The 23,205-nt window shown below is 43.7% G+C and overlaps 1 protein-coding gene across 1 annotated transcript in view; it reads right to left on the reverse strand.

Moving 5' to 3' along the window:
* Positions 1 to 20,384: 20,384 nt before the first annotated feature.
* Positions 20,385 to 23,205, reverse strand: part of LOC134610096 (pancreatic secretory granule membrane major glycoprotein GP2-like) — a 56,380-nt gene continuing 53,559 nt past the window's right edge. Inside the window, exons 9-11 of the mRNA XM_063453216.1 lie at positions 22,136 to 22,199; positions 21,927 to 21,959; positions 20,385 to 20,799 (exon numbers count right to left, since the gene is read on the reverse strand). Of these exons, the coding sequence (XP_063309286.1) occupies positions 20,738 to 20,799; positions 21,927 to 21,959; positions 22,136 to 22,199 (159 nt within the window). The 3' untranslated portion in view covers positions 20,385 to 20,737. The remainder of the gene's footprint in view (positions 20,800 to 21,926; positions 21,960 to 22,135; positions 22,200 to 23,205) is intronic.

Raw genomic sequence — 23,205 nt, forward strand, 5'->3', positions numbered from 1 at the left:
AGAAAGAAAACATCGAATGGTAATTTTTTTTTTTTTTTTTACAGGTACTTAGTTAAAGGTACCCCCCTCATTAGTTGTTAAGGTGAGGGGGGTAGGTAGGGGATAATTTTCTTTTTTTTTTTTAATTCTTTTTTTTTGAAGTGCATATAGGAATCATACGTATTACATATCAGTAAGAATTTCAACAAGGATATCAATTGACAGTTATTAGCATAAGTATTATATCACTGCACTTTTTTTTTTTTTTTTTTTAACAGAATAAGACTGCGACATCTTGCGCAAACAAGCTTTGTAAAAATACTAGTTTAAACTGTGCCTGCCAAGTCAGGCTTGCATCACATAAGAGTTGAGTGGAGTGTGGGTAAATGTCAGACATTTAGTGGCACTAACACCACCAGTCATGAGGGTATGCCAATTACGTAGTAAGGGCTGTATTATAAGGCTAGGCTGCGAGAGTTACCGCTGGGTAGTGATACTCACAACAAATGACAGCCCGTTTGGCAGGGCGGGGAAGTGACAATCAAATACATTAATGCTAATTCAACGGGATGAGACTATAATAAAATTACTAGGTCGCTGCAGCCATAACCGTGGGTTCGCACGTTCACGGTAGGCTGTTGCGGTTAGACAGGGAGCCAGTCAGCCTCCTCCCTGTCTGGGCAGTATGCCACCTGTTGGTGGGCCAGGTATTTAACCGTCAAGTAGCCCTCCCGGCTAGCATGACCCGTGTGTTGCATGGAATGTGAGATTGCGTGGAAAAAAAATATTGGCTGCCTGCCTGGGTCAGTTAGATCTCTCAGGCCTTGTAACATGAAGGTAGATGCCAGGTCGGGGTGTGAGGGTTGGGGATAGTGCTTCCCATAGGTTGGTATATTACTCCAGTGAAGCTGCGGTGCAGCGGGGTAGTGTATGGTTCTTATTGCATGAGTGTGCCCCAAGTGGGGGACATTAAAGCTATGTGGTGTAGCCAAAGAGGTGGGGGGGATGAGCTCTGTTGTGATGGTAAACTGGGTAGCGAGCCATCTAAGGTGGTGTCCCCATAATGTATCTGGTCGGTATGGGCTGCTTTTGGTTAGTGGGTAATCGCAACGCTGTTTGGGTGACCCCTTAGTCTAAGAGGCATTGTGGTAGTGGGAAAATTTGTACTAGACATCATATAATTGTGAAAAAAAAAAAAAAAGGGAGAGGTGTTTAACTAAAACGTTTGCCTTGGGAAAACAGTCCATGGCCGTATGTGGGCCTCTGGTGTTCATCGTTAGGGGATAATTTTTATTGGGGGGGGGACGGGGTGACTAGGGGTTTGGGGACCCCTAGTCACCTGGGGGGGACACTTTTTTTAGGGCCCCCACCCGCCGCTCAGGGGTGGGGGCCAGGGGGGAGGACATTAGGTCCCCCCCTTATTAGTATTTAGGGCCCCCACCCGCCGCTGAGGGGTGGGGGCAAGGGGGGAGGACCTTACGTCCCCCCCTTATTTTACTGTAGGGCCCCCACCCACCGCTCAGGGGTGGGGGCCGGGGGGGGAGGACATTAGGTCGTCCCCCTTATTAGTATTTAGGGCCTCCACCCACCGCTCAGGGGTGGGGGCCAGGGGGGAGGACATTAGGTCATCCCCCTTATTTTCATGTAGGGCCCCCACCCACCTCTCAGGGGTGGGGGCCGGGGGGAGGACATTAGGTCGTCCCCCTTATTAGTATTTAGGGCCTCCACCCACCGCTCAGGGGTGGGGGCCAGGGGGGAGGACATTAGGTCATCCCCCTTATTTTCATGTAGGGCCCCCACCCACCTCTCAGGGGTGGGGGCCAGGGGGAGGACATTAGGTCGTCCCCCTTATTATAATTTAAGGCCCCCACCCACCGCTCAGGGGTGGGGGCCAGGGGGAGGACAATAGGTCCCCCCCTTATTCTGATTTAGGGCCCCCACCATCATTTTACGTTAGGGCCCCCACCCGCCGCTCAGGGGTGGGGGCATACTATTTTTTTTAAAAAAACAGTGAGCAGTCACAGGCTGCTCACTGTTTACTAGACATGCCCCTACTCGCGGTATAGCGAGTAGGGGCAAAATTTACTAATACTAAGTAATTTTTACTTAGTATTAGTAAATTTGGCTGAAAGACCAATTTAGGTCTTTCGGCCTTTTGGTAGATAACTCCCTAATACCGTGGGAATTAGGGAGTTATACATTGCCATAGATAAATGTGGATCAAAAATGAGACAGAGGCCTAAAACCCTTGTCTAAATACTGAGTATGTTTTATGATTAACTACCTGGCCATAGATTACCACCAGCGATTGAATTTTCCCTGAGATCTTTATTTTTTATTTTTGAGATTGTTTGTATGTTTAGATCTCTCAGGGCAACCACCTATATATGATATGTATTATCTCACTTGGGTGGTATACTGTTTGTCTGTTATATTATACTGTAATGGTATGATAGTTTGTGTAGTATGTGTAGGGTCGACTATCGAGAATAGGTGTGAACGAGTCTATATGGAAATCTTGGAGCCATCTTTTGGAAAGATATTAGATACTGCCGGTAATGATGTCAACTAAAATTGCATCTATAAATGCACAGGGTTTGAACTCTCCGGCAACAGAAGAGGCCTTCTTTATAGAATGTTGCTTGAAGACTATATTGACTTGTGTTTTGTTCAAGAAACACACTGGAAATAAGGGGGAATAAAATTGGAAGTTTTCTAGATTTTCAAATATTATGAACGCTAATATGTTAGATAAAAAGAAAAGAGGAGTTGCCATTATCTGCTCATCTACATAGAAAAGGATCCACTAGGAAGATTTTTAATCCTTATTTGTAGGCATGTGCATGGGGCAAATTTTCAGTTCGGCATTCCAAGATTTGGGATTTTCGCAATTCGGGACTTCGGCAACTTTGGCAACTTCTCTTGCAGCCGCTTGGTAGAGAGGAGAGGTACAACGCTTAAGAGAATAGAAAGGTTACATAATGAAAATCAAACAGAACATTTTGTTCCCTAAAATATACCCATTTATTTATCCAAAGAAAAGAAAAATCAAAAAATATATTAATACGTGAAGCTTAATGTGTATTCAATCATTATACCTTATGTTTGTTTGTTTGTTTTGTATATTCCAATATTATATGAGGAGTATATTTCCTCTTCTCTTTTCACTTTCAATCACACTTCTATAAATAGAATATTATTTTTCCTCCTCCCCCCCCCCCTTTCTTTCGCCTTTGTGTAAATATAAATTTGTGTTATCATGTTTATCATTAAGGTGAACCTTCATTGCTTATTTCTTATACTAATAAAGTGAGTTTGTATAAGTTTTTTGTCCCTATATTCTGAAGGGTTATTTCTCACGACTCTTCATCTTATCGCATGTTTCTGTGTGGAAAAATGAACACATATAAAAGTGTTTTGTATCTTTTGCTTAAGTGACGTGAAATATTCAGGTATTAATACATTTTAAACAAACATATAAGTGCATATCCACCAAATTCTTTAAACACTACGTAAATATTAAAGGACCACTATAGTGCCAGGAAAGCAAACTATAGTGCACTATAGTGTTAATAGGTCCCCCCCCCACCCTCATGGCCCCCCTCCCACCTTACCTTTCTCCAGTGCCGGGCTCCCTCTGCGCTGAGGACTCTCCTCCTCCTTCCAACATCATCGGCTGAATGCGCATGCGCGGCAAGAGCCGCGCACGCATTCAGTCAGTCCATAGGAAAGCATTCTCAAAATTCTGAAAATCACAGTGAGAAGCACGGAAGCGCCTCTAGCGGCTGTCAATGAGACAGCCACTAGAGGCTGTATTAACCCATATGTAAACATAGCAGTTTCTCTGAAACTGCTATGTTTACAGCAGGGAGGGTTAACCCTAGAGGGACCTGGCACCCAGACTACATTTAGCTGAAGTGGTCTAGATGCCTATAGTGGTCCATTAGTTAAAGTTTTATTATATAATCTCCAACATTATAGAGTTTCATATTTTCCTATATTCTCAGGATTCACCATTATTTCTACTTTTGTTCCTCTCTCTAGTTTCATTGCTTTTCCTAGTCAAATGAAATTTTTAAAGTCAATCTATTATTCCTAGATTCTTTAACTTAGAAAGATCTTTAATAGGATCTTTGATAGACAGGCTCTTACCATTATGAAAGATATTTATTTTAGTAGGAAAGCCCCATCTGTAGCTTATATTTTTAGATCTTAATTGCAGATAGATCAAGGAAAACTAACAAACTTTGGAACTTCTCTTTATTCAAATTGGGATGGAATCTGAGCTGTTTTATTAAGTCGTCCTTCACTGAGGAGTTTAAAAACCTTACTATCACATCTCTAGGGGTTGAATTCTCTATTTCTCTGGATCTAAAGATCCTATTGTAGACGGCGTTAGAAGTGAAGGATTGATGAATTGAGTAGTAAATTCTTTAGTGCACTCAGTTAAGTTCTCTTGTTTAATTTCTTCCAGTATACCTTCTATTCATATATTATTTCTACATGATCTATCTTCAAATTCTGTTACTTTATTATCCATATCTTTAATTTGATTAAGAGTTATATTTTGTAATTGCAATAATGTGATCTCTGATTTAATTTTTTCAAATTCTTGAATTTGTTCAGCTAATTTAACATAAAGAGTAGAGATCTCTTTAATTACCTCTGAAATATTTTGATTAATGTCATTTTTGATTTTCCCATATAGGTCGTCCATCATTTTAATAAGACTTTGGTTTGATATAGTTTCCTTAGAAAAGTTGGAACTTTCTAAGGTTGTATTTTTTAAGCCTAATTCCACCAAAGATGGAGGAGATATAGATCTCCTTTGAGATTTGTTAGGGTCTGCTCTTGGAGAGTAAAATGTGCTAGTAGGTTTATTCTTTTCTGTCTTATCTGCTGGAGAAGGTTTTTAGGGTGACATGTTAGTATTGTTGTTAGCTAAACAAAAGGAAGCAAACAACAGGCTATAGATAAAGATGTAAAATCACTTAATTATTTAGTTTTTTTTTTTATTCACGCTTTTAATAGCTTTTAGGAACAATTGCTCCCAAACTTCTGTGCTTTTAAACAGCTAACTTAATCAAGGAAATAGAATTAGGACAATAAGTATCTAGGTTACTATCCCTTAATCTAAGGGGATATTGTACTCTAGAGAGGCAACAATTGTATCTTAAAAATCACGATAAAAAGATATATATAGATACAACGTAAACTTTTCCTTATTCTGGTTATTTCAAATGCAAGAGACAGACCAAAGAGAATTAGTGTTGTAGCTGCACTTTGAGGTTAATATCTATAAAGATAAAGGATCTTTGTTCACATTGATTACTGGTTTTACTGGTTTAACTCACGATCAGCTCAAATAAATGCAGCTTGATTATATTTTAGATTGCTTGTAGATCTCTATATTCTAGAGTCTCTGGATATCTTAATCTGTTATAGCAGAGCAGACCCAGCCAAGATAAATTTCAAAATAGATTAGATATAAGGATTTCCGTACTTGATAGCTGTTTTATGGAGCCTTTGCAAGCTGATCTGGCTAAAGTAACTTAGGGAGGTAACAAAGTGTCTTTCCGCAAAGTAATAAGGTTTGTTGTTTGAACGCCTGTTTTACTGGATTCTCCGCAATAGTATGCAAGTGAAAAGTACACAGAAAGTAGACATTAACAATTTCACTCGCAGCACAGGTGTCAGCTGGCTCTCAGGTGACAGCTTAAACTTCCCAAATCTACAGCACCAAACTCACAGCAGAAAAGTCTCAGTTATCTCACCAGAGGCAGCCAAGGTTCACTTGAACGGAGCCCCAAAGTGCAAGCGTCATGCACCCGAACTCTGTCTCACTCACAGTTCACCGCCCGGCTGATTCTCGGGTAGTAGAGGGTCTGCAGCATCAAACAGTAAGCATGCACCTCTATCTGCTAGATACTGTTGTTACTTTCGTCCACGGTTCGATATTCAGCTGCCTCCCAGATGGTACCATAAATCCACTGCGGCCACAGTGAAAGGTAGAAAAAGTAAGTATCCACGGATGTGTATAAGTTCAGCTTCCCTCACGAAATGTGCATCAATCCACTTTCAAATTCAGGTTGGCAGCGTGTAAGTAAAAGCAGCTTAGTGTTCCTTGGTACCTGCTTAGTTTCACCTGACCATAATTAACCACATCTGCGATCACGGCGTAACGTCACGTTACGTGAACATCCCGCTCCTGTGTGCGGTGAGGTTCGAAATTTAAAACCTCTGTGGTATCACAGTTCATCTGAATGGGGCTAGTGAAAGTAACTTTTTTTTGTTAACATATGATTTTTTGTTTTAACTTAACTATGTATGAATAGGTTGCGTAGTATTCACTGGCAGATGTTGCCATGATATCTTAAGATATATGCCTGAACTACCTCATTGCAGGGCCGGATTAACATAGGGGCTGATGGAGCTGCAGCTCCAGGCCCAGGCCCATGGAATAGGCCCATTTAAAAAAAAAAATTTTTTTTATTTTTTTTTACTACACACACTACTCTTGGGTTTGCCACCTGACTGGTATTTTACTGGCACAGCCGGTATTTGAGGCTGCCTGGCCATGCCGGTATTGCAGTAATACCGGAAATACAAATGCACGTATTTTTTGCAGAATAAATGTAGATTACTCTGCAATACCAGCACCGGCCAGCAGGGGTCACTGTATGTGGAGAGAGGCAGGGATAGGAAGTTACAGCATATCCCTGCCTCTCTCTACTACTCACTGATCTGTGGGGGAGCAGCAACACAGCACAGAGTCCAGACAGCAGCTCTACAGCTCAGGTAAGTGAGGGATGGGGGGGAGGGAAAGGCAGCAGGGAAACATGGGGACACTGAGACACTAGGGGACACAGACACACTAGGCGACACAGACACTGGGGGACATATGGGGACACAGACACTAGGGGACATATGGGGACACAGACACTAGGGGACACAGACACTAGGGGACATATGGGGACACTGAGGCACATGGGGACATGTGGAGACACTGAGACACTAGGGGACACACACTAGGGGACACTGAGACACTAGGACACATGGGGACACAGACACTGGGAGACCTGGGAACACAGACACTTGAGGACACTGGAAAACATGGGGACACTGGAAAACATGGGGACGCTAAGACACATGGGGACGCTGAGACACATGGGGACGCTGAGACACATGGGGACGCTGAGACACATTGGGACACTGTGAGACATAGGGACATTGGGAGACACTTAGACATTGGGACACGGAGACACTATGTCCCCATGTCTCCCAGTGTCCCCATGTCACAGTGTCCCCTAGTCTCCCAGTGTCTGTGTTCTCATGTTTCTTTGTCCCTAGTGTCTTAGTGTCCCCAAATGTTTCAGTGTCCCCATGTCTCCCAGTGTCTGTGTCCCTAGTGTCTCAGTGTCCCCATTTCTCCCAGTTTCCCTAAATGTCTCAGTGTCCCCATATCTCCCAGTTTCCCCATGTCTCTCAGTGTCCCCATGTCTCTCGGGGACACACTGAGACATTGGGACACTGGGAGAAATGGAGACACTGGGAGACTAGGGGACTGGGAGACATGGGGACACTGACACTGTGATACATAGGGACACAGACACTGGGTGACTTGCGAGACTGAGACACTCGGAGCCAAGGAGACACTGGGAGCAATCCATCTATACAGCAGAATCCAACTGTGAGTAGTTTGTTGGTGATTTTACAGAATTTCTCTGATGTCACTCCTTGTGATTTACATCATGTGATGTAATGCATAACTAATTATACAAATGATTAATGCTGGTATTTTTTCCAAGAAAGGTGGCAACCTTAACTACTCTTCACATACTCTTGCTTAAAGGAGCACTATAGGGTCAGGAACACAATCATGTATTTCTGACCCTATTATGTTAAAAGCACCATCCTGGCCCCTTCTTGCCTCCCTAAATATAGTAAAATATTACTTGTATTCAAGACTGCAGCTGCTGGCTCTGCCTCTGAACTGACTGTCTGCTGACATCATCAGAAGTGGTGGTCTGAGCAAATTACAATACTTCCCCATAGGATTGGCTGAGACTGTCTAGAACTAGGCAGATCAGAGGCAGAGCCGGCGCAAGTCCAACATAGCCCTGGCCAATCAGCATCTCCTCATAAAGATAAATTGAATCAATGTATCTCTATGAGGAAAGTTCAGTGTCTGCATGCAGAGGGTGGAGACACTGAGTGGCAGTGCTGCACACTAGGCAGTACTGCCCCAGGAAGCACCTCTAGCAGCCATCTAAGGAGCGGCCAGCCATCTCTGAAAAGACAGTGTTTACTGCAGAAAGCCTGAATGGAATCATTCTACTTACCAGAACAAATACAATAAGCTGTAGTTGTTCTGGTGACTATAGTGTCCCTTTAAGTTTGGAAGCTTAAGAGGGATGTCTGGGAACAAAACTTGTGTGGACTGGCTGACAAAATTAGTTTAGGTAATGCAGACGTTGGTCTCTCTAACACTGTGGCATGTCCCCTTTCTTCTACACTCACTACATACACATTTTCTCTGTCTCAGGAATTTCTGCCTGCTAGTAAGAAGGTAAGGAGACAAGTGGACCAGCGAGTGCTAGGGGACAGTCCTTAGAAAGCATGGAGTGAGTGCATCATTAGACGCATTTATGTCAAGCTCAGGGTGCTGCCTGCATAGTATGCCCTTAGTTGGACAGCCCCTCAACATTGAAAGTCAGAGCCGTGAAGGAGTGGGTATGGCAAAGAGCTACTGATTAGCATAACATCAATATCCGTTATAAAACCAGGAAAAGGTGGGCATGGATGGTGAACTGATTTGGTGGCGCAATGGGCCACTTGACTGGTTTTGCCCCCCAGGCCTAAGGCTGCCAGCCCTCCCCTGGAGAAAGTCATGGTGTGGCCTCCATCCTCCCCTGACCTCAATCCTATTGAGAACTAGTGATGTCGCAAACACAAAATTTTCGGTTCGCGAACGGCGAACGCGAACTGCCGCAAATGTTTGGGAACCGGTTAACCGGGCGAACCGCCATAGATTTCAATGGGCAGGCGAATTTTAAAACCCACAGGGACTCTTTCTGGCCACAAAAGTGATGGAAAAGTTGTTTCAAGGGGACTAACACCTGGACTGTGGCATGCCGGAGGGGGATCCATGCCAAAACTCCCATGGAAAATTACACAGTTGATGCAGAGTCTGGTTTTAATCCATAAAGGGCAGAAATCACCTAACATTCCTAAATCACAATGGATATGGATTGACACCTGACATATGACATATTGACACCTTGACATATGGATTGACACCTGTCCTCAGAGACCCTGATACACACTGACACAGAGCAGAATAGGGACTGTTCCCTGTACATAGGTTCACTTGGCAGATATGGATTGACACCTATCCTAAGGATCCCTGATACACACTGACACAGAGCAGAGTAGGGACTGTTCCTCCTACATAGGGTCACTTGGCAGATATGGATTGACACCTGTCCTCAGAGATCATGATACACACTGACACAGAGAAGAATAGAGACTGTTCCCCCTACATAGGGTCACTTGGCAGGTATGGATTAACACCTGTCCTCAGGGACCCTGATACACACTGACACAGAGCAGAATAGGGACTGTTCCTCCTACATAGGGTCACTTGGCAGATATGGATTGACACCTGTCCTCAGAGATCATGATACACACTGACACAGAGCAGAGTAGAGACTGTTCCCCCTACATAGGGTCACTTGGCAGATATGGATTGACACCTGTCCTCAAAACCCCTGATACACACTGACACAGAGCAGAATAGGGACTGTTCCCCCTACATAGGGTCACTTGGCAGATATGGATTGACACCTATCCTAATGATCCCTGATACACACTGACACAGAGCAGAATAGACACTGTTCCCCCTACATAGGGTCACTTGGCAGATATGGATTGACACCTGTCCTCAGAGACCATGATACACACTGACACAGAGCAGAATTGAGACTGTTCCCCCTACATAGAGTCACTTGGCAGATATGGATTGACACCTGTCCTCAGAGATCATGATACACACTGACACAGAGCAGAATAGAGACTGTTCCCCCTACATAGGGTCACTTGGCAGATATGGATTGACACCTGTCCTCAAAGACCATGATACACACTGACACAGAGCAGAATTGAGACTGTTCCCCCTTCATAGGGTCATTTGGCAGATATGGATTGACACCTGTCCTCAGAGATCATGATACACACTGACACAGAGCAGAATTGAGACTGTTCCCCCTACATAGAGTCACTTGGCAGATATGGATTGACACCTGTCCTCAAAGACCATGATACACACTGACACAGAGCAGGATTGAGACTGTTCCCCCTTCATAGGGTCACTTGGCAGATATGGATTGACACCTGTCCTCAAAGACCATGATACACACTGACACAGAGCAGAATTGAGACTGTTCCCCCTTCATAGGGTCATTTGGCAGATATGGATTGACACCTGTCCTCAGAGATCATGATACACACTGACACAGAGCAGAATAGGGATGGTTCCCCCTACATAGGGTCACTTGGCAGGTATGGATTGACACCTATCCTAAGGATCCCTGATACACACTGACACAGAGCAGAATAGGGACTGTTCCCCCTACATAGGGTCACTTGGCAGATATGGATTGACACTTGTCCTCTGGGACCCTGATACACACTGACACAGAGCAGAATAGGGACTGTTCACCCTACATAGCGTCACTTGGCAGATATGGATTGACACCTGTCCTCAGAGACCTAATTGTGTAATAATGGTAATACTATTACCTATTATATAATATTGGCAGGGGCAAGGAAATTCCCTCTAAATAGATGGGTATAGGCAGAGAGTATGGAGACCGGAGTGATAAAGTGTCAATAAGGTGATATAAAGTTAAATGTATCACAGACACACAGCCACCCTTTCTCTTAGCTAGTTTCCAGAAATGCTGGATAGGTAGAAGGGCTATAAAGACTCAGAGAGGTCTAAGAAGAATCCTCTAAACTAGCCCTAATCTCCTTCATAGGCGTGCGCAGCCTATTGCATTAGGGTGTGCACCCTAAAGCACAAGCACACGCAGCGTATATATATATATATATATATATATATATATATATATATGTGTGTGTGTATGTATATATGTGTATATATATATATATATATACACATATATACAGACACAAAGCTGTGTGTGTGTGCTGTGTGAGGGTGCTGTTAGTGTGATGTGTGTGTGAGGGTGCTGGTAGTGTACTATGTGGGTGTTTGTGTGTGCGTGCTTGTGAGGGTGCTGTGAATGTACTGTGTGTCAGGGTGCTGTTTGTGTGTGTGTGTGCACTTGTGAGGGTGCTGTAAATGTTCTGTGTGTGAGGGTGATGTTAGTGTGATGTGTGTGTGAGGGTGCTGGTAGTGTACTATGTGGGTGTTTGTGTGTGCGTGCTTGTGAGGGTGCTGTGAATGTACTGTGTGTCAGGGTGCTGTTTGTGTGTGTGTGTGCACTTGTGAGGGTGCTGTAAATGTACTGTGTGTGAGGGTGATGTTTGTGTGCGAGGGTACTGGTAGTGTGCTGTGTGTGTTTGTTAGGGTCCTGTTTGTGTTTGTGAGGGTACTGTTAGTGTGCTGTGTGAGTTTGAGAGTGCTGTTTGTGTAATGTGTGTGAGAGTGCTGTGTGTGTGGGTGCTGTATGAGTGTGTGGGTGCTGTATGTGTGTAGGTGCTGTGTGGGTGATGTGTGTGTGTGTGGGTGCTGTGTATGTCTGTGGGTGCTGTGTATGTCTGTGGGTGCTGTATGTGTGTATGTGCTGTGTATGTGTGTGTGTGCTGTATGTGTGTGTGTGTGCTGTGTGTGTGTGCTGTGTGTGTGTGGGTGCTGTATGTGTGTGGGTGCTGTGTATGTCTGTGGGTGCTGAATGTGTGTTGGTGCTGTGTATGTCTGTGGGTGCTGTATGTCTGTGGGTGCTGTGTATGTGTGTGGGTGCTGTGTGTGGGTGCTGTGTGTCTGTGGGTGCTGTGTATGTGTGTGGGTGCTGTGTGTGGGTGCTGTGTGGGTGCTGTGTATGTGTGTGGGTGCTGTATGTCTGTGGGTGCTGTGTATGTCTGTGGGTGCTGTGTATGTCTGTGGGTGCTGTGTATATGTGTGGGTGCTGTGTGTGGGTGCTGTATGTGTGTTGGTGCTGTGTATATGTGTGTGTGGGTGATTGTGGGGGGTGGAGGTACATTACTTAATATCCCCCCTCCCTTCTTACTTTATGTAGGGAGGGGGGATCCTTCCTTGCTGCTTTCCCTGGTGGTCCAGTGGAGGTGGGGGCAGATCAGTTATCCCCCCTCCCTTCTTACCTTATGCCTTGTAGGGGGGATCCTGCTGCTGCTGCCGCCATCCATCCCTGGTGGTCCAGTGGAGAGTGAACTCTAGCCCCGCAGGGCTAGAGTTCACTCACGCGAGATCTGAGCGTTGCCGCGGCAACACTCAGATCTCGCGAGAGGAACCCGGCGGAGCTGCTGGCAATAGCTCCCCGGGTCCTCTCCTGCCTCCCTCCCTGCCTGTGAGTCGGTGAGGGGAGGCTGAGAGCAGAGCCGGCGCTCGGATAGCTGAGATCTCCCCTGCCGGTCTCAATACATAGCGCGGGCCGCGGGGATTAGGGTGTGCCCAGGCACACCCGGCACACCCCGTGCGCACGCCTATGATCTCCTTAAACACCTTCAAGGGTGTTCTAAGCTAAAGCTCAATCTAAACGTTTAGATGACTGCCTGATTTCCCATCACAGATGCTGGCTAGGAATAACAGTGCGCAAGACAAAGAGTGGGTCTAAGTGCCCATAGTGCAGTAAAGTGTCCCTAGTGAAGTGAAAAAGAGAATAACGAGCTGGCACACAAGAGAATAACGAGCTTGCGCCCTATCAGGGGACGTGTATATGGCATCGATTTTAGGAACTGGGAGATGGAAAAAGATGCTTGGTCGGTCCTCCTACTTCAAATTTGGGGCACTGCGCGTGCAATCTAATGTGCCACCAGATAGGAGTGGTGTGCTAAGTAGTACTATTCCTATCAGTTTAATCCCTGTTATGTGCCTTTTTTTTGGTTTGGTTTTTGAAGCCACAGTGCAGCACCAGAGGGCCGTAAAAAAATTAGGCATGTACACATGCCTGAAAAATTAGGTATTGTTGCAGCCGCTGCTGTAGCAGCGGCCATAAAAATTTGTTTTTTTCCCAGGCAGAAAGTGCCCTAAAACATTGCGGCTTGAACCCTAGTTGGTGGTGGATAAGTCACGCAAGTCAACCGGCATTCAGAGCTAAAATACAGCAGCGTGTGGACCATTTTTAGCCCAAGGCAGCTCATCTCATCAGGCCTTTTTTTAGTCGAATGTATCGCCCACTGTCAGTCCCTTCGGGATCCATCCCTCATTCATCTTAATAAAGGTGAGGTAATCTAGACTTTTTTTACCTAGGCGACTTCTCTTCTCAGTGACAATACCTCCTGCTGCACTGAAGGTCCTTTCTGACAGGACACTTGAAGCGGGGCAGGCCAGAAGTTCTATCACAAATTGGGATAGCTCAGGCCACAGGTCAAGCCTGCACACCCAGTAGTCAAGGGGTTCATCGCTCCTCAGAGTGTCGATATCTGCAGTTTTTGTTTTAGTCTGCTACCTGTCGGTCGAGTCGTTCTCTGAGGGTGGATCCCGAAGGACTGTGGCGATGCGTAGGACTTAAAAAGCTCCACATGTCCTCCATCAACAGCAAGTCTTTAAAGCGTCCTGTCCTTGCTGGCGTGGTCGTGGGAGGAGGAGGATGACTTTCACCTCTTCCCCTGTTAGATTCCCGTTGTGCTGTGACATCACCCTTATACACTGTGTAAAGCATACTTTTTAATTTATTTTGCAAATGCTGCATCCTTTCCGACTTGTTGTAATTTGGTAACATTTCCGCCACTTTCTGCTTATACCGGGGGTCTAGTAGCGTGGACACCCAGTACAGGTCGTTCTCCTTCAGCCTTTTTATACGAGGGTCCCTAAACAGGCACGACAGCATGAAAGACCCCATTTGCACAAGGTTGGATGCCGAGCTACTCATTTCCCGTTCCTCCTCCTCAGTGATTTCAATGAAGGTATGTTCTTCCCCCCAGCCACGTACAACACCACGGGTACCAGATAGGTGACAACGAGCACCCTGGGATGCCTGTTGTGGTTGGTCTTCCTCCTCCTCCTCAAAGCCACATTCCTCATCTGATTCCTCTTCCTCACAATCCTCTTCCAGCGTTGCCGCAGGTCCAGCAAGCGATGCTGATAAGGCTTTTTCTGGTGGTGATGGTGACCACAACTTCCTCTTCACGCTGATCTACGAACTCTTCGCAGGGCACGCTCCAGGAAGAAAACAAATGGTATGATGTCGCTGATGGTGCCTTCGGTTCAACTGACTAGGTTTTTCACCTCCTCAAAAGGACGCATGAGCCTACAGGCATTGCGCATGAGCGTCCAGTAACGTGGCAAAAAAATTCCCAGCTCCCCAGAGGCTGTCCTAGCACCCCGGTCATACGAATATTCATTAACGGCTTTTTCTTGTTGGAGCAGGTGGTCGAACATTAGGAGTGTTGAATTCCAACGTGTCGGGCTGTCGCAAATCAAGCGCCTCACTGGCATGTTGTTTCGCCGCTGGATATCTGCAAAGTGCGCCATGGCCGTGTAGAAACGCCTGAAATGGCCACACACCTTCCTGGCCTGCTTCAGGACGTCCTGTAAGCCTGTGTACTTATGCACAAAGCGTTGTACGATCAGATTACACACATGTGCCATGCACGGCACGTGTCAACTTGCCCAACTTCAATGCCGCCAACAAATTTGTTCCGTTGTCACAAACCACTTTGCCGATATCCAGTTGCTGCGGAGTCAGACACTTTTCCACCTGTGTGTTCAGGGCGGACAGGAGTGCTTGTCCGGTGTGACTCTCTGCTTTCAAGCAAGTCAAACCCAAGACGGCGTGACACTGCCGTATCCGGGATGTGGAATAGTATCTGGGGAGCTGGGGGGGTGCCATTGATGTGGAGCAAGATGCAGCAGCAGAAGAGAACTCAGCCGAGGAGGTTATGGAAGAGGATGGAGTAGGAGGAGTAGAGGAGGTGGCAGCAGGCCTGCCTGCAAGTCATGGCGGTGTCACCAACTCCTCTGCAGAGCCACGCATTCTATGCTTGGCAGCCGTCAGCAGGTTTACCCAATGCGCAGTGTAGGTGATATACCTGCCCTGACCATGCTTTGCAGACCAGGTATCAGTGGTCAGATGGACCCTTGCCCCAACACTGTGTGCCAGACATGCCATTACTTCCTTTTGCACAATCGAGTACAGGTTGGGTATTGCCTTTTGTGAAATTTCGTCCGGGTACCTTCCACTGCGGTGTCCCAATAGCTACAAATTTTTTGAATGCCTCAGACTCCACCAGCTTGTATGGTAAAAGCTGGCGGGCTAATAGTTTAGACAAGCCAGCTGTCAGACGCTGGGCAAGGGGGTGACTTTCTGACATTGGCTTCTTACGCTCAAACATGTCCTTGACAGACACCTGACTGTGGGCAGATGAGCGGGAACTGCTCAAGGCGAGAGAAGGAGTGGCGGATGGTTGAGAGGGGACAAGGAGGACAGCAGTGGTTGACGTGGCTGAAGATGCTGGACCAGTAGGAGGATGGCGGCTTTGAGTTTTTGTGCTGCTTGTACTCATGTGTTGATCCCATAGGCGTTTGTGATGTGCGATCATGAGCCTACGCAAAGCAGTTGTACCTAGGTGTGTGTTGGACTTCCCACGACTCAGTTTCTTTTGGCACAGGTTGCAAATGGCATCGCTGTTGTCAGAGGCAGACACACAAAAAAAATGCCACACTGCTGAGCTCTGCAATGACGGCATTCTGGTGGTGGACACAGCATGCGTTGATTGGTGTGCTGTCGGGCTGACCCCGGGTGCCGATGCATGCTGTCTGACTGTGCCACTAGCTCTTTGCGACGACCTCCCCCTGCTTCCAACTCGTCTCCTCCTCCTCCTCTCTGTCTCCCCATCTGAACTTTTGCCCTGTTCTTCTTCTTGCCGAGTGGGCACCCACGTGACATCCATGGACGCATCGTCATCATCAACCGCTTCACTTGTATCTGACAACTCAGCAAAGGAAGCAGCAGCGGGTACAACATCATCATCATCACACCGTACGTCCATGTGTGTAATGCTGCCTGCCTGAGATATATCCCTGTTATCTACATCCTCTGGCAATAATGGTTGCGCCTCACTCATTTCTTCAAACGGATGTGTAAATAACTCCTCTGACATACCAAGTGAAGCGGCTGTGGTGCTAGTGTTGGTGGTGGCGGCAGGCGGGTGAGTGGTATCTTGAGAGGTGCCCGAAGCTAAGCTGGAGGAGGATGGTGCGTCAAGATTCCGAGCGGAAGCTGTAGAAGATTGGGTGTCCTGTGTTAGCCAGTCAACTATGTCCTCAGAACTTTTCAAGTTCAGGGTATGTGGCCTCTGAAAACTGGGCATTATTCTAGGGCAAAAGGGAATCACAGCACCATGACCACGATGGCCCCTGCGGGGTGGCCTGCCTCTGCCTGTCATTTTTTTTTGGATTAGTGGCACTATGCGTGCAAGCTACTGTGCGTCCAGATATGAGTGGCACTGTGCAGTGACAGAGGTTGGTAGAGTACACGCTGTAGGCCTGACACACCCGCTTGAAGACAACTAACGGCTATTCAATCTATAACAGTGAAAAAAAAATTTTTGTTTTTAAATCAACGCTATTGTGACACCAGATATGAGTGGCAATGTGCACTTGCAGAGGTTGGCAGAGTACACGCTGAAGGCCTGACACCCGCTTTAAGGACACTGACTGCTATTAGCTTACAGTGAAAAACTTTTTTCTTTTTAAAGGCACGCTATAGTGACACCAGATATGAGTGGCAAAGTGCACTTGCAGAGGTTGGCAGAGCACACGCTGAAGGCCTGACACCCGCTTTAAGGACACCGACTGCTATTAGTTTACAGTGAAATTTTTTTTTTCTTTTTAAAGGCACGTTATAGTGACACCAGATATGAGTGGCAAAGTGCACTTGGCAGAGCACACGCTGAAGACCTGACACCCGCTTTAAGGACACTGACTGCTATTAGCTTACAGTGAAATACTTTTTTCTTTTTAAAGGCACGCTATAGTGACACCAGATATGAGTGGCAAAGTGCACTTGTAGAGGTTGGCAGAGCACACGCTGAAGGCCTGACACCCGCTTTAAGGACACTGACTGCTATTAGCTTACAGTGAAATACTTTTTTCTTTTTAAAGGCACGCTATAGTGACACCAGATATGAGTGGCAAAGTACACTGGCAGAGATTGGCAGAGTACACGCTGAAGGCCAGACGCTTGCAGACAACTAACTGCTATTCAATCTATTACAGTGAAAAATATTTTTTTGTTTTTAAATGCAAGCTTAAGCTATTGTGACACCAGATATGAGTGGTGGCACTGGGCAAGTGGGCACAGTATCCACTGTGAGCCTGACACAGAAGCTGGCAGGCAGGCATCTGCAATTACATTACACAGAAAAAAAAAAAGGCAGACTGATGTTCTAGCCCTAAAAAGGGCTTTTTGGGGTGCTGTCCTTACAGCAGAGATCAGATGAGTCCGTCAGGACTGTAGTGGACACTGAATACCCTAGCCTAGCTATCAATTTCCCTATCAAATGAGCAGCAGCTACACGTTCCCTCCTCTATCTAAGAATGCAGCTTCAGAATGAATATAAAATGGATGCTGTACAGGAGGTGGGAGGGTCTGGAAGGGAGGGTCTGCTGCTAATTTGATGGAATGTGTCTGCTGACCGTGAGGCACAGGGTCAAAGTTTACTCAATGATGACGAATAGGGGGCGGATCGAACCGCGCATGTGTTCGCCCGCCGTGGCGAACGCGAACACGCTATGTTCGCCGGGAACTATTCGCTGGCGAACAGTTTGGTACATCACTATTGAGAACCTTTGGAGCATCCTAACGGCAAAAGGTCTATGAGGGTGGGAGGCAGTTTACATCCAAACAGCAGCTCTGGGAGGCTATTCTTACATCTTGCAAACAAATTCAAGTAGAAACTGTCCAAAAACTCACAAGTTCAATGGATGCAAGACTTGTGAAGCTGCTATCAAATAAGGGGTCCTATGTTAAAATGTAACGTGACCTGTTAACATGCTTAAAAAGTTAAAATGTTGTTATACGTTTTTATTGAAATAGCTTTTGATTTCAGTAAATATCCTGCAAACACAACAAATGACAATTTTCAGTTCTTTACAACCTATAAAGTGTTTTGAAACTTACTGTGCATAATAATTTGTAAGTTTTTTATGTTTAAAAAAAAAATACTGTTATCATTAGGAGGTTTGTTCTCGCCTCGTGGCTGACTGTTCCATAACTTCATTCGAATGGCTTTTCCATTCTAACAAATGGATCTGAGCGGTATTTTGCCAGACTGGGCACTCAGATCCCAGCTATTCAATGAATTACGTGAAGTTCAGGCACATATTTTAGGAATTATGTATTTTTAAACCATATTGTGTAATTTTCTGTATGGTGAGATAATGTAATTAAAGGTGTACTCTGACGCAATTATCTCTCCAGTACAGAAAAGGATGATGGGAAATTCTTGTACACTACATTTTCCACACAGTCCACCAGGGAAATACCCCTGGAATGTAATTAAGGAAACCCCTTGCATGGGGATGTGTATAAAACCAGCTGTGGTGCAATAAAAGTTCAGTTGACTCCCAAACTGTGTGTCATCCAGTTCTTGGGAAAAAGGGATTGGAATTACTACGCTGCTTGGATTTCGTATGCTGACTACGTCTACCAGCGGAGATATCGTGGTTATACCTCTACTCCACTACAATTACCAATGGAACTGCTGAAGCTCTCAACCTCCTGGCCAAACAGAATAACAATATGAGATCAGCAATCTACTAAAAATAGGCTGACTCTTATCTATTGGTGGCTGAAGGAGTGGGGGGTGCTTTTTATAATCAGTCTCTGTCTCTTAATACCCTGCTTAATTCCTTGGTTATAAGCCCTATATGTAGTATCATTGATAACACCATTGAGAGAAAAACAGCCACCCATGTTATGGCCATTTGGAAGTATAAACCTCTAGCCTAGAGAGAGGTCACATGTAATTCAGTTTTCGATAAAGCTTATATGGGGGCCCCAGGGGCAAGCCAAAAGTCCTGTTGGTCTCTCCTGTCCTATTATTACCTGATTGGAATTGGCAAACTCTGGTAAGTGATGCAACCGAGTATATAGTAACAGAAGCATCAAAGGGGTGAATGTGACAGGATCTCAATTAGGCCAAAAATTACTAGGCCTAAAATCTTCATGTGGCATATACAAGTACACCTATCTTTAAGTCATACATAACTAAGATACTGTCATCAATGTAATGAGCATGCGCACGATCTGAAACCACATTCCATTCTCCCCTAGTGCCATGTTGCCTAGCCATATAAGGTAATACTGGTGTAAGGGTACAGATGGGTCTATAAAAAGCCTATAATTCAAAACTCCAGTGCTCAGACTTTGGACACGAGTCAGCTGAGACACGGCCGGTTACAATAAATCTGTTTTTGCTTCCTGAATTGACCTGCGTCTGGACTCTTTGTGTGTGTCTTCTTCAGTGTTTTCCCACAACATTTATACAACGTATAAAGTACCAATCTCAATAAGGGTAGATTAAAGACATTAACCTTTACAGTTCCATGCACCATACATTTAATTAAAATTACATGTATTACAGCAGATAGTAATTGCATATACTACAAAGAGGCTTAATTAATTTAGCAATTAAAATTCAAGACTCAAAATTCATAGGTTAACTCAAATTAGTGAACATATTTAGCACAAATTAATATCATTATTGGACTTTACAGATAAACTGCAAATGCATTCTATTTCTATAATCACAGCAGCTTATTACAGTGGTTATGGTTCTGTAGGTGCTGAGCCTCTGGTTTTTAAAAAAGATATGAAAGTACTTCGTATTGTTTGACAAAAATGAAAGGTTGCCCCTGTAGCTAAAGTTCATAAGCTCGGTTTGAGAAAACATAAGAAGGATGTATCACTGTTAACCCTTTTGACACCACCAAATTGTAACAAGGAGCTTATTTCAAGTTGGTGGAGTCAAAAGGTTAACAGGGTTTTACAAAGGCTGCAATGGCTGCAAAGACTTATCAAATCCAAACCACCCTATACTTTGCATAAATGTTTCTGATGCATAATACAGAAGTGAAACTTTCTCGTTCTGTCATACTAAGCAGTAGACGTGTGCTTTGGGCTCCAGGAAAACCTTTGCTTAAAAACAATTTAACAAAAACTGTATAGACTGCACTCATAGCTTCTACGATCCACAACTACAGCAATAAGATATTTTATTTTGGTACTTGGAGAGTTCCCTTGATGTCATAAACAGAGTGAATAAATGTAGTAATTATATAAAGTACATTATGCAAAACACAGTCAAAGATTTGATTAGGTCTGATCAAACAGGCCAAATATTTGACTGTCTGCCTTTTCCAAATTAGAAAGTGATTAAGTGAAAATCCGTCAACACTTAAAAAGTTCCCCATCCTAGGCACCCAAATTCAGATAGTATGATTATTTAAATAAAATAAATAATTTCAGCCTTGAGAATGAAATTTTTATTATGACTCCCAAAACCGGATCAATCTTGATCGAAGTCAGCAACTCAAATTCCAAAGGTCTCTTCAGACAAGTTTAATGGATAGAAATGTGAGCAGAGAACCAGCCAACGTAGCCCAGGAAATGGCTATAAAGAGATTGATATAGTTATCACCATGAGAGTATATATTATTATTTATATAGCGCCAGCAAATTCTGTAGCGCTGTACAATGGGAATCACGTAATGCATATAAACCTTTAAATTCTATCAAGGGATAAAAGATTGTATTCTCACAGGCTATCTAGCTAAATATCTTGTATTAAAAAAAAGCTTCAATGGCTCAATTTCAGCTCAAGGCAGGGCCTTCTTTACCTTTTGTATTGGTCTGTGTATATTGTTTTGTCTTTTTCGCTAATTGGACAGTGCTGCACTTTATAAATGCCAATAATAATAAAAGCACCTCACATGTCTACATAATTGTATAGAATGTGTGTGAGCACTTACAGAGTGATACTCACACAAGAAAAAACATCCTCTTATGAGTGCTGTTAAGAAATACTTTTTTATACTTCGTATACTGTATACTTCTCACACTGCAAATCTCCAATCACTTCAAATGCAAATCTTCTATATCACCCAAAACCACACAATGTCAAGAAATGAATACATTCTTTATCATATTAGTCTTTGCACTATAGTGTCAATAACCTTATACATTTCTTGACATTGTGTGTGTGGTTTTGGGTGAGGAGTTCAACAGAAGATTTGTGTATGCAGTGTTTGAAGTGTATACTAAAGTCTGTTTTTGTTTTGTTTAGCAATGGTAATCAGCAAGAATGTGCCAGAGCAGCACAAATATAATATTCAAAGTGAATTTAAAATTTTAGGCCAAAATAGCATAAATTAAAACATAGCTTATTTGAAATATTTTTCCATGTGGTTATTGTGACCTAAAATTTAAATTTAACTTTGAATTTCCAGAAATTCGCTAAAGTCTGAACAGGGCAAAGCCACCGGGCTGCATAAATTATTCACACTATTTAACAATGCAACTCAGGCTCTGAATGAGCCTGAATTAGGCCCGGACTTCAGTCGGACTGAATATCGCAGGACGGCTGAAATTCAGACTTAAATGCTTAAAACTGGGGAACCTGGATGCTTTAAAACTGAAAAAACATCTAGATTACAAAATATATATTTTTTAAATTGGGGACTTTTTATAGTTTGGAATCAGTATTATATAACAGTTATACTTGTTAAGAATTAATTCTACCTGGCTTGGATCCAAAGCTGGTCAATTCATTATCTGAAAGAAAGGAAAAACATTTTATTGATAATTATTATTAGTGATAAACTATAAAAATAAAATAAACAGAACATATAAATTGCAATACATAAAAAAAATGTAGTGGTAGTGGATATTGCAGTGAGAGTTCTAGATGAATGACATACAGAATGTGTCAGGTTATAGCTTTGCAGTACCTTGTAGTAGAATATTTAGATTCACAGTCTCAATGTTTCCATCTGTTGATCTCTGGACTTTGCACTTGGGGAAAGAAAGGGAAGACATTGTAATTTATAATGTAAACAAACTTAGTGGCTATAAGTGATACAGTTAGGATGGCAGCAGTAAATTAACATTTGTAATACAGTTAGGATGGCAGCAGTAAAATAACATCTTTAACTCCATTGAAGCTACAAGTAAATCACCTACAGCCTGTATAAACTAATCATGAATGATATCAGATACAAGCATTGGACACATTCATATTCATCCCAATTTGGGTAATTTTTTTATTCATCTGAATGACTACTTAACATTACATAACAAGAGATAATTAACACATTTAGCTCATGCAAATCTACATTCATTTGCAGAGGCAAAAGGCAAAGCTGGAATGGAAGGAGCTGAATCCAAACAGCCAATCATATGTTGCGTCTATCTATATTTATTCCTTTGACTGTGTTAGCTCTGTTTTAGCTTTAATTTGTGTTAGGAAACAGCATTACCCTTTCTATGAGGCTTGACTATTCATGACGAACATAAAACAGTCTAAAGAACTAATGTGTAATAATTTATACAGAGAGAAATAGGTAACTGAATTGAAACGAAAACTGTACAATCAGTGCACCAGCAGGACACACCAGGGATGTCCAAGGGCATAACCCTATCAATATGAGAGAAAAAAACTCATGCGCTTTTTAAAAATCTTTGGAAATGTGCAACCTGGTATTATACAAAAGATGAGTAAACCCAAGAAGTGAGAAATGAGTTACTAATTATTAATTATTCAACCCAGTGATTAATTACAATAAGTGTGAAACCACAAGAAAATAGACTATTCTTTCTACTTTTCTATATACCATATCTATCCTTGTCTTTACAGGGTATATTTATCTATCTTAAATGAATCTTAGTATGAAATACTATAGAGCTGCTTAGCTCCATTCTATTTCTGCCTCCTATCTTGGGAGTATAGGGCCTGATGTTCATGTGCTCCCTACAGACCAAAAAGGGTGCTTCTTAAGAGGGGGCGCCGGTGTTACTGGCA

Source organism: Pelobates fuscus, chromosome 1 (assembly GCF_036172605.1).
Source record: "Pelobates fuscus isolate aPelFus1 chromosome 1, aPelFus1.pri, whole genome shotgun sequence".
NCBI classification, from domain to species: Eukaryota; Metazoa; Chordata; class Amphibia; order Anura; family Pelobatidae; genus Pelobates; species Pelobates fuscus.